The sequence below is a fragment of the Girardinichthys multiradiatus genome, chromosome 12, assembly GCF_021462225.1.
Source record: "Girardinichthys multiradiatus isolate DD_20200921_A chromosome 12, DD_fGirMul_XY1, whole genome shotgun sequence".
Classification (NCBI taxonomy): Eukaryota; Metazoa; Chordata; class Actinopteri; order Cyprinodontiformes; family Goodeidae; genus Girardinichthys; species Girardinichthys multiradiatus.
The window spans coordinates 49,015,597-49,034,136 of record NC_061805.1 but is presented as its reverse complement, the minus strand read 5'-3'; the positions used below and the strand labels follow the sequence as shown (position 1 = coordinate 49,034,136).

Genomic DNA, 18,540 nt, shown 5'->3' with positions numbered 1-18,540 from the left:
CCTAATGAAAATCCATTTGCTTTAATCTATCGTTCATTACCTCGGCTGCTTTACTGACTCTCACCTCATTTGCAGCGATCTGACCCCTCCCAGTCTCACATTAAGCAGCTCTGTCCACTGGTCCTTTTCAGAACGGTGAATTTCGCTTCTAATCTTTGGAAGAATAAAATAAAACTGTGCTAAATAGGGCATTTATCTTACTGCTTTCAGTCCAAAGCCCGGCTTGAGAAATTAAAAGTGCAAATGAGGAAAGATAGAGGCAGTTAAGAAGAATGTTCTGTGATTATGTTTGGTTCTGGGACACCAGAATAAATGGGTTCTGTTTGCCTACTTTGTATCCCTCAGTGTTGATTAACTCATTAGACGCTATCATGATGAGACCAAAGTTTAGAGAAAGCTGTCATGGAGTTGGGAGGTTTTTTTTTGTTTAAAAAGAAATCTCTCCATTGATCCAATTTCAATTGTAACTCCAGTAACTGTTTGGTTCAGTTAAATTGAAGTCAGTTTAGCTTAATTCAGTGCAGTACAGTTCAAATCAAATTCAGTTCAGCTCATGAGGATCTCGTGATGAAGGTTGATCAGGTAGAGGTGTACTCACCAACCATAGACCAGGTTTTAGGGGCAGGTAGGGAGCAAAAAACGTAAACATGAACAATTAAGAAATTGCAAGACATGTACAAAAAGCCAACTGACCAGGAAATCAAGTCAGGAAGCTGTGACCCTTGTTTGAATCCAGCTTTGTCTGAATCTAATTTTGCTATGAGGAACAGTGCTGTAATTAGATAACAGCTAAATTTCCATGAGTATTAACCATCATCTTTGTTCTGCTCTTCCCCAGCATGTCATCCGTCCTGCCAGACCTGCTCCGGCCCCTCCCTGGCAGACTGCGCCTCATGCCCACCGCAGGCCTCCCTGCAGAGCGGCTACTGCACGACGGGCTGCCAGGAGGGTCGTTTCCTCAGCGCCATCACCGGAGAGTGTCTCAGTAAGTCAGCTTTCAGTGCTGCCCGTTTTAATGTGCCCTTTTCATGAAATATGCTGCCAGGAAGGATTGTTTGTGCAACAGTACTGAACTCTACTGGGAAATAAATCTCCAACTCTTCCAGGAATTGTGCCTTGCTCTGCCCCCTGAGCTTTGCATGAGGACATAGACAGACATACCATGTCTTCTGCAGGTTTTTAGAAACCTGCATTATTTCATGGAAACAACAACCATCTCCATCAGATTTAAAAAATTTTATCTGGTCTTTCTTTACTTTTTCTCTTAACCCTTTACCTGCTGAGGCTAATAGTATTTTGGACAAAGAAAACAGGCACAAATGTCAGTAGGAAAATGGTTTAATCTTTGAAGATAAAACTAAGTAAGAGAATTTTTACTTTTTGTTTGTTATTGTTCTAAGCGGTTTCTTTCCTTCGTTTTGTAGGCTCAGCGCTTCATAAAAAGCATTGATTTGATTTTAAATCTCTTGTCAAAACTTTTAATTATCAGGCTTTTGATTATATTTTGAGAGCATTTTCCAACTTAGATCAAAGAAAAATAACAAAAAGATCTAATTTGTATCAAATCTGAGAATAAAGGTTAAAAACCTAAAAAGTGACCAGTTAAAGCAAGAGGAATAAAGCACCAACGTCTGAACTCCAAACGGTGATTAAACCGACAGCTTAGAAACCTGAACGTTGTTGACACACTGTAGTTGTATTTAAATATTAGTTCTGATCCAATACCCAGACAGACCCGGTCCATCCAACATAATGTGGTGCAGTGAGGATCACATGAACATGTCTGCTAAAAGGTACTCAATCTATATTTATTGAAGTAACATAATTATTATGTTATGAAGTCAGTCGTCATTCTCACAAGTAGTGAATTATGGTTGTTTCAGTTATCCATCCATCCATCCATCCATCCATCCATCCATCCATTTAACTCTTTTTCAAAAATCCTATAACATTAGGGAAAGACCCAAAGTTAACGCAATGCTGTTTATTTTAAGCAAGACTCAGTGGTGCTCTTTTTCTACCATGAACCAAGGTACTGAACCAAATAAGCATTTGCTGTTCTCTATGCCCTTTTATTCAACTTTTAAACCCAAATCTAAGAAATATTACAGAACAATATCAAGAGTCAAATCAAAACCAGTCAGAAAGCAGCAAAATAAAAAAAAATCATGAGCATTTTAAAGTTTTTTTACCTAAAACCTGTAATTACCTGTCACGACCAAACCAAAGAGCACACGACACTCAGAGGAAACTGAAAAGAAGAAAAAAGGAGATCATAGAAATCGAGACCAATTTGAAGTGTGTGCTCTTTGAGAAGCTCTGCTAACAGCATCATGTGCCTTCAAAATGCATCTGATTTCTTGGCCGCAACCGTTACTCATTTAACTTTAGCTGAGCTAGTCTGTTCTGTTGCACATAAGACTCATTATGTTTTCAATGATAAACCATATTTTCTGCAACTCTAAAGCCTCTTTGCAATATTATACATTTTGAAGCTTCCTCCCTTCTCTTTTAAGTGCAACTTAGCAGGTGCTGGATGAATGCGCACCACATGAAGTGAGCTTAAATAATTCCTTATTTTACTACTTACGGCTTGGAATAGCTAAAATGCTGACAGCTTCTCCATGACTTTATTTTCCTAACTTATAATTTATTTGTTATATTGTGACCTGTAAAGGCAGTTGGTCGGGGGCTGATGTCAAATGGATGCCACTTTAAATTTAATAGAACAGTTTTTTATGCCTGCCATGTCTTAGGCGTTTCCTTGCTGCCACACACCTGGCTTCAATAAATGAATGATTAACAGACTTCTGCAGCACTTATTGGCTGATTAGGTGATAGTCATTTTATTCGTCCATAAGACGAATAAAATGACTATTACTCCATATATGGTCATGCGGACCCCCCTTTATAAAAGCCTGTCTGCAGAGACATGCACTTTACTGCTACTTTTCTGCTTGGAAAGCAGCAGAAAGGCTAAATTGTGATTTATTTATGTTGTTTAGTTATGTTGGTACTACCAAGATCAGAAGGTTTTCTGTCACCAAAATTTGCTGAAATACGCCCTATAAATGTAGCTGCAGGAGTAATAACTTCTTCAAGCTTTTGGTTCCAAATCGAGGCAGGACTCCATCCTCAAGGGATGGTTTGGGTCAGCAAACATGGATTTTTTTTCAGACTTGACCTTATTAAATTTATTGAGATTCTTTAAGAAAGTCCCAGCAGTGCTGCTGAGCACGCTCAGAGTAAGCTGAGAGACCTGCCTGGTCCAGCAGCGCTGCTTCTGCATGTATTGATTTCCTGCTACAGAGCAACTTTCATTCCAGCACAAGTTTCCACAGTGATAGACTCAGAAGAAGAAGTAAAGTCACATCGTGAGTCTGAAGACGAAGACTGTAACTGGAAGTTGCCTCTCTAAGCCACTAATCCTGCTTCGTGCTACAGATGCCAGAATAGTCTGTTAAACTCTCATGGTTGTTTGCAAACACGCACACTGATCTGAAATCAGTCCTGCAGAACCAACACAGTTAATGAAAGTACTCCAAGGCCATTATGGGCCAGAGAAATATTCTGGTTATAATTTTAATCCCCGGTCAGGGCTCAAACACACGAACCCACAGTTTAAATCTGTAAACATGATGCTTCCTGTTGAACTCTCGCAAATTCTGCAAGTTCCTGTTTCCTTTCACATCCAGATGATCAGAGTCTGGGATTTCCATCTGTGCCGTCGCTCTTGCATAACTCATCAAGGCACTGAGGCTGTCACTCTCAGCCTTCAGTTTGTATGAGAACATCCATCAGAGGCAGATGTCTCACTGCCTGCTGTCTCCTCTTACCTTCTCTCTGTCCATCATTCCCTCACACTCACTCTGTTTCTTCCTGTCAGTAGCTTTCACCTCCATCATTTGTCCTTTCAGACTTTCTTCATATTTAAAAAAACAATATTTCAGTGTTGACTGACCTGATAGTCAGTCGGGCTGCTAAAATTAGGGAAAGGTCACAAGGCACAGCTGACTCCTTCAAACTGCTTTCATTTCTTAAGACATTTTTGTAATTTTGTAAAATTGCAAATAAAATTTGAACCTTTTAATTTAATTTGTTTCTATAAATATTAGTTAGGTGGTATGTCTTGGCCTTTTTTTATTTGGGTATTATTTGGTAAGTCCAGCAATAAAATTGAGAAAAAGACAAAAAAGACAAAAAACAAAAATGATATTGACTGATATTAAAATAAAAATAATAAATCTGATTCTCACACATCAATTAGAATCAGCAGGCTTCATTTTTCCACACTTTTTGAAAGCTTTGTATTTTTTTGAAATCCTTCAGGGAAAATCTATACTTCTTTGTCCAGCTCTGATTTATTAATGTTGTGCATTTGTGAGAATACACCACTGACTGATAAATTTAAAAACATTGACAAAACCCACAAATTCAATAAAATTCTATAATATTTGTGAATGCATTTAAAAGATTTTTCACATATTGTAGGGACACCTATTTTCTGGTATTAAACCCTAAAAACTTGATTGTATCACACAAATATCAGTGAGCTGGTGCTTCTACCCTTTCTTCAAATTTACATGGCAATATTTCAACCAGCTGCAAAAAACTAATAATGTGACAGTGCTGAATAAAGATGTGGTCTTTTATTAAAAAGCCCACTGACAGCAGTGACTGGATACAGTGAAGCGTGTAACTTGGAAAAGATTTTTAGTGGTATTGTCAAAACCAAGAAATCTGTATAAAAAATTTAACGCTCAAAGAATAATTGAGGCTTCCTAATAAACCATCCATCATGGCTTTCCATCCTCCCACAGACAAGTTACTCCCTTATTTAAATTCTTAAAATAAAAAAAGGGAGTTTTCCCATTCAGGACATAACAAAAATGATCTGGTTTTTACCAGGTTCCAAATGTGTTTAAATCTAACCCTGAGTGTACAAAAACACACTACAAATCTCACAGTGTCATTATCTATTCAATCCAGTTTCTTTCAGTTTATTTATGACTTGCAGATTCGCAGCAAATGTTTCAAGGCCTTTTACAGAACAAACAGATCCAAGTTATTTAAAGAAACATTTAGTCAGTTCAGTCCGATCGTACAGACAGATTTTTATTAATATTAAACAATATTAAATAGCCAGATACTGCTGGTCAATTATAGATGATTAACTGTCCATCATCAGTGTGAGCACATCTATAAAAACAGGAGTTTGGTGCTCTAGAGAATACATGTGTGTGTTTACACAACGCCAAGATGGAAAGAAATCAGCAATGACCTTAGAGAAGCAACTGTTGCTGCCCAACAGTCTGGGAAAGGTTATACGGCCATTTCCAAAGTCAGTCTTTCTGCAGAGGGAAATATTATTCAGAGGTGGAAAACATTTTAGCTAATCATTCCAGCACCATGCGACGCTCATGCTCTTTTAGCCTGTTAAATGTTAAAGTTCATGACAGTACAGTTAGAAAAACACTGAACAAAGCATGGTTTATTTGAAGGAATATGGCAGCACAGCTTAGATTTACAGAGGTGCATCTGAACGAGCCACAAGACTTCTGGAACAATGCACTTTGGATAGAGAGACCAGAGTGGAGATGTTTTATGATCATGCACAACACCTTGTTTGGAGGAGACCGAACACAGCATATCAACACAAAAACCTCATTCCAACTGTCAAGCACTGTGGTGGAGGGCTGATGGTTATGGTTTAAGTTTGCTGCAAACTCCTCTGTATGCCAAAATATTGTAGAGTCCAGTATGAGGCCGACAGCAGACGTTTGGCCCAAACTGGGTCATCATGTTTGTTTGATTAGTAACATACTAGTGGAATCTGTTCTGTATTCTTGTATATTTAAGGTTGGATTGAACATATTTTACAGCATTTTTATCATCTTCCGACACAACAAACCTTTTGATCTGGAAGACTTTGCATTTTCCTATGAACACTGCTATATTTTTTTCTTTCCAAACCTTATTGTAGATTTATTTTATTTCTAATCTAAGCCATAAGAAAATTTGATTCAATCTTGCTTTTCTCATTCACATCCCTCTCATATTTTTTAATTTCTTGTTTTTAAATAAAGTTAAAATTTCAGCATGGAAAAATGTTCCAGAAACTATTCCAATCAAAGCGTCCAGCTGAGTTTCTTTTACATCAGACTGTTTCCATTTTTTAACAGCGTACACAGCTTTAAATAGACCTGTACATAGGAGACAGGAATGTATCACCATAGAAACCCTGTATAATAACACTAAAATAAAGACACGGGGGCAGGTTTTTTCCTGTTTCTTTACGCCTGACAGCCCTCCATGGAGAGTTTGTTGCAGATACATGGCTAGAAACATGTTGTCTTGGTTATCTACATATATCAATATCGACTCAGAACGTGAGCTTTCTGGATAAAACAAGTTATTTGTTGATCAGATTTGCTCCATTTAGCTGGAAAGAAGCTTTTACTTCATCAGTATTAATTTTGAGCTCCTGCCAGGGAAGCATTTGAACAGTCTTGGTGAGTTGTCTTTTTATGACCCTATGGCCTTCAAACACAGAGCATGTACATCTTTAGACATCTTTTGTCATTCAACAGCTTTTCCTTATTTTTATTACTTTTTACATTGCAGATACATAGTGAAGACATCCAAACTATGAAGCAAAAGTATATAAGTGGTCACCTGAGATGGTTTACTAACAGGCTTCAAGGATAGATAGATCATGTAGATGAACACAAGATTAGAGTTGTTGCATTGAGCTGTAGTATTGGTGGTGTGTGTACTTCAGAGTGGTGGGTAAGCTCTAGACAGACATGAAAATACGTCTTGCAACAAGAACATAAATCGGATTTTGCGCATGAATCTTGAACTTAACATGTGACTCTAAAAGAAATGGTTTATGTTCCTTGGCAAGAAAAAAGGAATCTTATTTATATTTCCACATGTCAGAGCAAAATAACTACATTTGAAAGCAAATAAATGAAGCAGCTCTCACGTTCCCAGGTGTTAGAAATTAATAGGAATATAATCCTAAAATGGAAACCTTTGGGTCCGATTTTAGCTGCATGTTCAATGTTCAATATAATTTAAAGTACTTGTTTAGCCTCTTCCTTTCGGCTACAATGCAGCTGATTTACTGTTTTAATCATCAACGGATTATAAAAACATTACTGAAGATCAACCTGAGGTGATAAAGATGAAACATGAGGTGCAGCTTTGGTTGCACCAGCTGTACATGAGGGGAGACCCGCTTATCTGCTTTGTCTTGGACTGACCGAGGCATCTGTCTCCATCCTGATAAGATCCGGGGGAGCACCCCTGGGTGCATACTCCATCCTGCAACACGTATCCCTCCATGCACTGCAGGCAGTCGCTTCGTAGAGGGCCTTTACAGGCGTTGCAGCTCCAGTCACACTCTGGGAACAGGACAGAGAGAAGAAGAAGAGGAGGTGTTGGAAACATTGGTATCCAGAGATGGCAAAGACAGAGGAAAAAATGGATTTAAACCCATTTCTGGTCTTACAAATCAGCTGCACATCTGGAGTCTTTGTGGTGTACTAAATTAATCTTGGCATGAAAATCAAACATAATAAAAGCTAAAAGAAATCCTCTTTAGGTTTGGAATAAAGTCTCCCATTAAAAACAATAAAACATTATATTGTACGCTGAAAAAAAATAAATACAGGACGTCTAGTCAGATATAACAGGTTTTGATGTAATTGCAGATATAATTTGCATGTAGTTTCAGACAATCAGTACATTTTAGCTTTAGTCTTTGTCAGAAAATGACTGGTTCACGGAATGTGAAAAATAAATTCTGGTATTTTTAAATCTGTGGGCCAAAATCAAACAAGAAAATATGATCATAAAAGTTTATTTTTACACTTAACCCTTTTTCATCTTAAAATTTAACAGATCAACAGAAACCTCCAACTCTCTGATTGACAGACAGACAGACAGACAGACAGACAGACAGACAGACAGACAGACTAAAGTATTTTTGAATTGATTGAAATGTATACACAACATTGGGTCATCCCCTGAGTTTTTTTTTTTAACCAAAGTTCAGTTTTTTCTTTTTATTTAATTAATTTTATCCTATCTTTCCTGTTTTCTCTTATTTCACCCATAAATGTATACAGTCCTGCAGTAGACATATAAATAAAAAATTATATAAATTAACATAATAAACAAGAAAAACATGAAAATGGTACTGAGTGGAAAATCAGCCAAAATAATCCCTCCAGAAACCTTGGAAAGCCGCTTTCAGAGCTAGGATTACAGGACAGCCTGACTGGATGGAAAATATTTAAAAACCTAACGAGGGTGAAAAGGGACTGAGCCAAAAGGAAAACACACTTGAGCTGGAAGAAGAATGAATGACATTATTAATAACTTTGGTTATAAATCCATTTGTTAGCACGACATGTCTAGACAAGGTGAAAACGCATCAGAATGGACCACCCAGCTTCACTGTCTGCTGTGCTCTGTTTATTCCCACGCCTGAATCTCAAACAGAGATCATCTCCCACCTTTCTTTCTCTTGTTTTGCAACCTAACACTGAACACAGGTTGAATGATCAGAGAAAATGCTTCAAGAAACACATTTGATTGTGTTTTCACTTTACAAATTCTTAGCTAAGCAATAATGTAAGAACCATGAGTCTCATTAAACAACTTTCTATGATGTATGTTGCAGGGATGCAGGAAACTAATATGTCTCATAAAAGGGACTCAGCTGGAGAGTAGCAGCATCCGTCCTGTGCGCTGCACATTTATAAATCTAGAATATATTTTTATGCGCTTCAGAAATGGTAACTATGCTATAAAGAGGGACCTCTGAGGAGCCAAATCAATACCATTTTAGTTTTATATTCAGTTTTAGTCAGCACAGTCAATAATTCTGGACGCCTGAGTTATCTCATCTCCGGCATGGAGCAATTTGTTCAGTGCTCAAAGAGGGATCACCTGCAGAGCGCTGGCAGCAGGAATGCTGATTCGTGTTGTGTTGCAAAGTGATACTAAATGGAAAGTTTGATTGTTAGATGACATTGTGAATTGATTTTCCTCTTCGTACTGTGCTGATGTTTTCCTGACCTCAGAAAAGGATTAACTCTTTTGATCAGGTGCAGCTAATAGGAGACCTGAGTTCAAACTTTTACCTTAAGAAAAGCTTCTTTGAATTTAGATGTATGTATAAAGTCAGTTATGAATATGCAGGCAGGAAATCTTTTAAAAAGGCTCTGCACTCTGTAAAATTACAAAATCTGGATTATATGGAGCAAGAAATTTGCTTCTAAGCAAAGACTTTTAATGGACCGAAATTTATAAAGCTCTTTTCTACTCATATAAATCCCTCAAAGCGCTTTACACTAGAGCCACTTCACCCATTCATTCATTCACCGATATGTAGATTGTAGGTAACTTGGGTTTAAGTGCCAAACTCTCATATTTCATGTCCTTTTCCCTGTTGTACAATGTAGTAATTTCTTCTCTGGCGTATTGGACAATTATTTTTTTATTTTGCTGTATTTCTAGCACACAATTAAATGCCCCATTTACCGTCCAGGTATTTGAGCTTTTCTATCTCAAGCACATTAAGGAGCCCCTTAAATGGTTCCAGCAGGCGTATATTGTAAGTTTGCTTATTAGAAGTAATTGTAGGTGCAGCTGCATTCAAATCTTGCAAGTAAAGGAACCTTTCCTACTTCTGTGGAGGCTGGAGAGCTAAGTACAGCTGTTTAGAAGGACAAAGCAACCCAGGTTCACAGCAAACAGAAATTAAACATTAAACAAAGAAAGATTAGTATTGAATAATACGTCCATGTTGGAAATGGCTTCCATTTCACAGTATCATCAGCGTAGAAGTGGACATTGGCATTTGGTTATTTTTTAACACAACCACTGAATAAAGAAAGGAGAACTCTGTGGAGCACCTTTGCCTACACTAAAGTACTATGATGTAATAACACTATATAGCTGTTACTGTTGTAAAATGCTGCTGCTTTACATTAGAGTACAGCCATTATTTCTGCCAGTATCTTTAGTTAATATGTTAATATATTTCATCAGCATAATAAAACATCAATGTCACCTGAAAAAACTTTTTTTCCCTGCTTGTTACTCTTTTTCGTCTTTAATCCTGACTTTAACAGTCGAGTGTTTATAAAATATTTTTATCATGTTTATTCAGCATGTAGAAATATGCAGAAGAAATGGCGTGAAACAATAGGATTTCCCATCTGTTCACCTGTGGTTATTACATCTCAGATTGCTGCTTTTTGGAGACAGGACTTTTCCCTCAGGGTCTGGCTGATGAGTTGGTGTGAGCAGTATCAACTGCTTTTAGCGGAAATATGCTCTTACTGTCTAAATTTAGCTCGGTAAAGATAGAAAAGTAATGGAAATTGATTTGCATTAAACATGAAACTCAGAGAAAGTAAAAAGAAATGTTAAAAAAGGTTTAGTTTTTGTCAAATTGGAGGAAAAAAATTAACTCCTTTTGTTCCAAACAGTTGAGTAGAAATTCAGCTTCTGTTGAGAACAACATTTGTAGTTTTTGGAAGAATTTGTTTACATTTTTTCTTAATTTTTTTCTGTTTTGCAAATCAGACCACCTGCTTTAACATTCATCCTGGGACATTTAAATAATAGTGGAAAAGTGGAAAATCTTTTCTTTTCTCCCTAATGCCCCTTTGTGTGGCCAGTCTTTGTTGTCATCACTTCTTCAGAGATAAGTCGTCACCTGCAGAGGCCCCGATGTTCTGCTTTTCACTGCTGATGGTTATCTCTGCAGAGGCAGACAGCTGATAGGTCCCCACCACCAGGGCAGCTAAACATAACCCAGACACCATCTGATAGAACACCTCAAAGTGTTTGCCATTGTTGAGCTAATCTAAGAGCATTCTGGTTGGCTGAGCTGTACTTATGTCTGAAGCATGTGGGTCAGCTCTTATCTACTATGGTAGACAAGAGTAAAGAGATTCAAGTTTCAATGAGTGAAGAACAGTGGAGCATCTTGGACTCAAACATCCATAGAAATGATGTGCTCAGTAAGGTGTACATGCAGTACATTTTAACATTGTTACCGCTTATCTCTGCAGGGGGCTGGTGCCTATCTCCAACATTCACTGGGCAAGAGGCAGGGTACACCCAGGACAGGTCGCCAGTCCATCACAGGACAACACATAGGTCAAATGACAATGTAGACACACCCGTTGTACCTAAGAGCAATTTAGAGAGATCGATTAACCTAACGGTCATGTTTTTGCACTGTGGGAGGAAGCCGGAGTACCTGGGGATTCAGTACACTCACATTCACAGGGAGAACATGCAAACTACATACAGAAAGATGCCTGGTAGGACTTCAATCCCAGGACCTTCTTGCTGCAAAGCAATACAGCTAGCAACTGTAACAATGTATAAAAAGCCTTAAAATAAAATCCCTCTTTTACTTTAGTAGCATCAAACAATCCAACCTTTTTCTCAGTACAAATAATTAATAAGTAACAATCAGTCATGAAATATATATAGAAATTAATATATTTTATGCTTTAGAATTATCTCTGAACTTGATTTGACCCAGAGGTTCATTTTTCTTACCTACTTGATTAGATCGGATATCTAACTTGACGCCATGCAGTGAGGAGGATGATGAAGGAGGTCCTCACCATCTCCATAACATAATCTTCATAACATCCATTAGACTCTACCTACATTTGAAACCAGATGTTTACATACACTTGATAATATGAAACATAACCTTATTTTCCTTATCTTTTCATATAAAATCAGATTGAACTTTTCTTGTTGTAGGTTATGATTACCAAAATGATTTATTTGCTCAAAGCAAGAATAATGAGCCAGAGAAATATGTTTTTTTTAAGATCATATATATATTTCAAATTCATACACTGACATTAATTTCCACAATATTTAGTAAAATTGCAATTGTTGTGACCTGTGTGACTTTGGTCAAAGCTTTTGGGTTTCCTTCCAGAAGCTTCTCATTATAGTTGGATGGAATTTTGGCCCATTCCTCTTGACAGAACCGAGCCACATTTGTGGGCCACCTTGCTCGCACAAATCTTTAAAGGTCTGCCCAAATATTTTCTATGGCTCGGAGATCGAGGCTTTGTGACGGCTGCTCCAAATCATTGACTTTGTTGTCCTTAAGCCATGTTGGAACTAATTTGATGGTATGCTGACGGTCATTGTCCATTTGAAAGACCTATTTGTGCAAGTTTTAAACTTTCTTGGATGAAGTCTTGAGACTTTGATTAAAGATTCTTGTTTTCTCCTCGTAATGCCATCTATTTTGTGATGTGCACCTGTCCCTCCTGCAGCAAAACACCCACAAATGATGCTGCCACCCCCGTACTTCACACCTGGGATGGTGTCTCAGGCTAAAAGTGAAGCTCTTTGTCACATTTGCAAAATATAATCATCATAATCAGTTACTTTGAAGTACTGGCTTCTTCCTCACTGAGCGGGCTTTCAGTGCACATTTAAACTGTGGATAAGGTCACTCTTTCGCCATCTTGACAAGGTTTTTTTTTTGGTTCTGATGTCGTAACACAAAAATCAGACTGAAACAAGTTCATCTTTGAAAAATCTTAAATGCTCTGATGGCTGGACAGTCTCATGCTTAAATTTTCCATTTTCAATTTCAATACAACATAAAATTCTAAAAAACTCTTACTCTTCATTGTCTTTAATCGCACCTCATATTCTTGCCTTTAATAGCAAATAAAAATAACTTTGGTAATCCTAACTGACCTAGAACAGGAAATATTTAGTCGGATTTAATGTCAGGCAGACAGAAAAAAGTTTTGTCTCTTTTTACACAACATTTATAAATATGTGGTTGTGTTTATATGATGTGTATATTTATCTATTGGTTTTCAGTCATTTTTGCAGCGGCTGTACAGGTTGTCTCCTCTACCTTTTAGACTTAAGTTTTAAAATTATGAAACATGTCGTGGACTACAAAGCGTTTCAGAAAGATTATTTTTCTCTGTCCAGTGTGTTTAGTTCAGGCTCCATTTTATGCTAATTTATTCCCCTTAAATCCAATAAAAAATCTCAAAGACATACATTAGCCTTGCTTGAATGGCTTTAGTGAGGGTCTATATTTTTCCTGCTTACAGTACGATTACCAGAGGAAATAAAAGTCCTCTTTCCTGTGTTTTACCTCCACAGAGTGCAGCTCTGACTGCCAGCGCTGCACGGCGGACCTCCAGACCGGCGTCGGTAGTGTCTGTCTGTGGTGTAAAGTGGCGACCACCTGGCTGCTAGGCGATCACTGTGTCTCTCGCTGTCCCTCCGATCATTATGCATGGCATGGAGCCTGCTTCAGTAAGGACTTTCACTCTCCTATCTCATTATTAAATGTAGAAAGGTCAGAGGTCTGACAGCAGGTGCCTGAATGTAAAACTGAGCTAAAATCTCATCAAAGCTTCTATGTTTTATTCATCCGTTTGGTTAAAGATGTGATCTTGGGGGAAGTTGGTTCTCGACCCTCATATTCTGAGTTCACTTGATAACAAAAAGCAGAAGAGATGGCAAATGTTAATTAAACTAAACAAATTCTCTTTCATATTTACAGGAATATTTTTAGCAATCACTTTCTTCCAACGTATTTGTAGACTTGGAGTAAATGAAGGATTTACTCACCTTGACATTAAATGTCCGCAACAAAGACTGCAAGCAAGAAAGTGTAGAAGGTTTCCCAAGGAATTAAAATGGGGAAAACCTTTCATTTAGCATAACATTTAAATATATCATCTCTCCTATTAGCATCTGCAGTATCATGTACACCACTTTTTGCTTTTTTCCACAAACAAAACGGAAGAAGGAGAAATCTCTAAAACCAGCATAGTCATATGTTCAAAAGTAATTGCCTCACTGCTTAAACCATGAATAAACTGTAATTAATCAAATGATTCAATTTCCTCATGCATGATTATATCCAGACCTGTAGAATCAAGAAATCACTTAAATAGAACCTGTGTGACAACATGAAGTAGGCTAAAACATCTCAAACAGCAGCTCATCCTATCCTGATCTCATTGACTGACATTTATCAGTCTAAAAAGCAATTTCTAAGGCCAGAGAACCACAGTGAGAGTCATTATGCAGAAATAGAGAACAGTGGGGAAGCTTCCAAGGAGTGGCCAACTTACCAAACAGAGCACATCAACCACTCATCCAGGAGGTCATCGATGAGCCCAGAGCAACATATAAAACTCTCCAGGCCCCACTGCCTCATTTATAGTCAGTGTTCATGATTCAGTAATAAAAAGAGAGAGACTGGGTAAACGGCCTGCATGGGAGAGCTCCAAGGCCAGAACTTCTGCTGACCCAAAAGAACATGAAGGTCTGTCTCACATTCTCCAAAGACATCTTGATGATTCCCCAAAGACTTTTGGAAAACATTCTGTGGACTGACGAGACTAAAGTGAACCTTTTTTGGAAGGTGTGTCTCGTCACAGCTGGCCTAAAGCTAACATACCATCTCAGAAAAAGAACGTCACCTGTACAATCAAACATGGAGGTGATAGTATTGTAGTCTGGGGCTGCTTGGCTTCTTAAGGACCTGTACAACTTGTCATAGTTGATGAAACTAAAATTCTGTCGGGGCGCAAATACTTTTTCACTGTGGTGTCGATCATTCACTCACATTATATTTATCCTCTTTAACTGCCCCAACTCTGTGTCTGCAAGCCGAAGGTTGTCATTTACATCATCATCATCGTCCTCATTCTTCTCATCACGATGGTAATCTTCGCTCACACCTCCTTCATCCCATCTTCATCATAATACTGCTCATCATCACATCATCTTCGTCTTTATAATTATCTTCTTCATCCACTCATCAGTCTCACTGGGAAAGTCCGTCAGAGTGCCACAGAGAGGTGTCTGGCTGAAGGATGGATGTTGGGTTTAGGAGGAGCAAAATGGTTTATTCATCCTGATGAGATCAAGCCAACTTTATTAATAAAGCAGGGTCTGAACATAAACAATAGATAAAATCAATAAGTATAACGTTAGAATTATAACAAAATAAATTAACAATGGAAATAAATATTTAAAAAGCAGATCAATATACAAGTAAAAGCACTGACATGAAGAAAATCAAAATAAAATGAATCTCTTCTGGGCTTCCTGTTCGTTACAGTATTGATTTTTTAATTTTGCTACTTGTTTTTAAGGGTTTTAGCCCTGCTCAGAATCTCCAGAGTTTTAAGGTGCTTTTAAAGACCCACGTTTACTCCTTGGCTGCTGAATGAAATAGAACTTAACATCTTAGCCATTTCTGTTTTTTATATTTAAGCTCTTTTAAAACTAATGAAGGATTCTTTTGTGTCTTCTGTGTGTTTGTTTTTCTTTTAACTGCTCCTCTCAGTTTTCTTATTGTTCTTGGTGTGCAGCTCTGTGGTGCAACCTGTTTGTTGTAATTTCACATATAAATAATATTTACAGGTACAACTTATACTGGGTTAAAAGGCAAAGAGAAGAGCAGGTTTAAAATGGCTGGTGAAGCGGCCTTTTAGTCAGTCTGTGTGTTTTAGCAAGAAATCAGAAATTACTTTGCAGACAGAAAGCTCTTGGTGGGAACAGAACCTGTTCAAAGTCACCATTTGTTCCCAGATTTGGTCAAAGCTTTTATAGAGTAAAATTCAAGGTGCAGCCAAGTGGTCTCTGGTTGGCCTTGAGATTAATGCTTTGTTTTTGCAGAGAATGTTGCATAAAACTGAAAGCATACCTCCAGTGAGCACTGGAATGGTTTGTAGGTTTGACCAGTGTCCCTAGTTTAGTCCAGCACCTTTAGCATGTGATTGCATGGTGGTTTATTATCATGGTGGCACCATGTGCTTCAGTTACAACACCATGTGATTTTGTGTTCTCCTGTTCCTCCGGACCCTTCCTCGTTTTATCCTCCCCCTGTGTGTTTTTTCTGTTTATAATTGTCGTAACATTTCCCCTTTGCTGACTCACTGTTAGTGGGTTATCATCCTTTTGACTCCAATACGTTGTTATACTGAGGAGGTCATGGTTGACTCAATGTCTGCAAGATGCCCAGGTACTGTGGCTGCAAAACAAGCCCAAATAATGATCCCTCCACCACCATGCTTGACAGTTGGTATAAGGTGTTAGTGCCGATATGTTTTGGTTTTCTACAAACATCTCTACTTTGGTCTCATCTGTCCGAAGAACATTGTTGCTGACGTCTTATTCAAATGTTACTTTGCAAACTTTTCAAGTCGTGCTTCCGTGTTTCGTTCTTCATGAACTTTGACTTTAAAAATGCTAACTGAAACTTGTAGAGCTAGAAGAGGTAGAGCTGTGTCATTTCTCTGAGCATAGAACCCTCAGACCTTGCAGTGACTATACTGGAACGTCCACTCCTGGGATGATTGACGGGTGTCTTAGATGTTTTCTGCTTGTGAACAAGCTTTCTCTCTGTAGAATGATAGACTTAAAACACAAATGTCTGCTCTAGAGCACCAACTTATCTAAACTCTGTCTTTTCTGGAGATACTGTCCCCTTTAAATTTTATACTTTTCTCAAATTTCTCGCCCTCCTCATAACTGTTTTCATCCCCACATTCCCCCTTATCCCCATTGCTCTTCCTCTTTATTTTTGCATTCTTAATTATCTTTATATTCCATCGTCATTATTATTGTCATCATCCTCATAATAACCATCAGTGGTCTCATCCTCCTTATAGTCACGACTGATCGTTACCCTAATTCCTCCTTATCCTCATTAGTCTGATCATCATTATCATCCCCCCTTCTTTATCTTATGGTCTTAAATCTCATTAGCTTTGTCATTTTCATATTCCAGGGTCATTACCGTCATCATTTTCACTATCCTCATCCTGCGATTCAGCAGGTGAGCAGTAGAAAAGAAAATCAGCCTCGCAGCCACGCAGAGCTACTGCAGCTTCATGCAGATTTAAATGCAAATGTGAGGAGGAGGCTTTGGGCTGCCGAACCTCTGGAGGCTCATTTAGCAGAGCCTGAAGCAGCTGAACATGAACCCACACCAACACTGACAGATACGTAAAGAAGCAATGCTGTAGAAATAAGAAAGATAGAAAGAGTAGTGAATTCTATGCATCTATGGCGTTTTTTTATTGCACAGCATTTCTTCTCATGTTGTTGCGTCAGGCGTCAGGGTTGATCTGAATTAAAGCTGGAAATTCCTACTTTTCTGTATTTTCTTGTGTTTTTGCTGTGCTCAGAGATGGAAATAGACCACTGGTTCTTGGCAGTTAGAGTGGAGCCTGAGGAGTGGAGGGCTCTTGCAGTGATTATACTCTTGATTGTGATTACTAAGTTTTATAAATATGTATTTTTAAACTCAAGAGCGAGCAGTTACAAAATTAGTCCAATAGGAATATAATAATTCAGCAGCTTGGAGTTGAGTTCTCCATCTTTGTGTGGAGAGAGCCTAAATCGGTCTTGATCAACAGTTCTCCTGCTTCTGAAGGTCTTTTAATTTTAGTGAGGAAATTTGGCTGAATTTTCGCTCATTTTCAGAAAAGAAACACAACTGTAAACCCTATTTCATAACATATTTAAGTAGTAACCTTCACATTTATGCTTTTCATTCTAATTTCTGTCATTGTATCCTAATCTTCCTACTTAATGTAATTAATTTAAATTTTTCCCCAGAATGCCATCCTTCATGTGAGTCCTGCAGCGGGGCGGGCCCTCTGTCCTGTTCTTCCTGCCCTCCCAACAGCCTTCTGTTGCCCTCTGGTCTCTGTGCTGCCAAATGTCCCATTGGTTACTACGACAACGGTCATCGGGTCTGTCGAGGTAAGATGCAGAGGACCAAAACATCCCTGCTGACTGGTAACACACAGCAATACTCGCAATACTTTGTGGGAGACCCGTTTTTGAGATTTATTCAGTTTTATTTTGAAATCGGCCTTAAATAAAAGGGTCTTCAATCAGACTTAAATACAGTTATTATTCACATGCTGTCAAACTGCTGAACTCTGGACAATAATACTGCACAATTGAGTTGAATGGTTCTTCTTATCCTAAGCATTTAATCGCATTGTTTACTGCGTGTTAACCTACATATGACAAATAAACCATATCAATGCCATATTCAATTCAATTCAATTCAAAAATACTTTATTAATCCCAAAGGGAAATTAAATGTTGTTATAGCTCATATTATGAAGTACATATATCAGTACTGTATGTTTTGTGAGCATTTTGTCAAATGTGCTGCTGTTCCAAAATGCACAACTTTCTCAAGGCGATTAATAACTTTTGCGAGCGAACGTAAAAGTATTGCGTGGGGACGCGAAATAAAAAAAAATTCCCCCATGTCCCCTCTCGGGCTCCGTACCTTTCCTCTCTACTGTGGCAAAAGCTCTTAAATCTTTAGAGCACATGCAGCAATTTTGTTGGTCAGATGAGACTTGACACATGATGATACTTTTGGTTTGATGAATGAAGAGATGCAGGGCTGATTTAATCCAGAATCTGTTTTACAAGTGTCCTTAATCTCTGGTGAAC

The 18,540-nt window shown here is 38.1% G+C and overlaps 1 protein-coding gene across 1 annotated transcript in view; it reads left to right on the top strand.

Annotated features, from left to right (window-relative positions):
* Positions 1 to 18,540, top strand: part of fras1 (Fraser extracellular matrix complex subunit 1) — a 379,704-nt gene that overhangs the window by 209,182 nt on the left and 151,982 nt on the right. Inside the window, exons 19-21 of the mRNA XM_047381020.1 lie at positions 839 to 985; positions 13,195 to 13,350; positions 17,680 to 17,826. Coding sequence (XP_047236976.1) covers positions 839 to 985; positions 13,195 to 13,350; positions 17,680 to 17,826 — 450 coding nt within the window. The remainder of the gene's footprint in view (positions 1 to 838; positions 986 to 13,194; positions 13,351 to 17,679; positions 17,827 to 18,540) is intronic.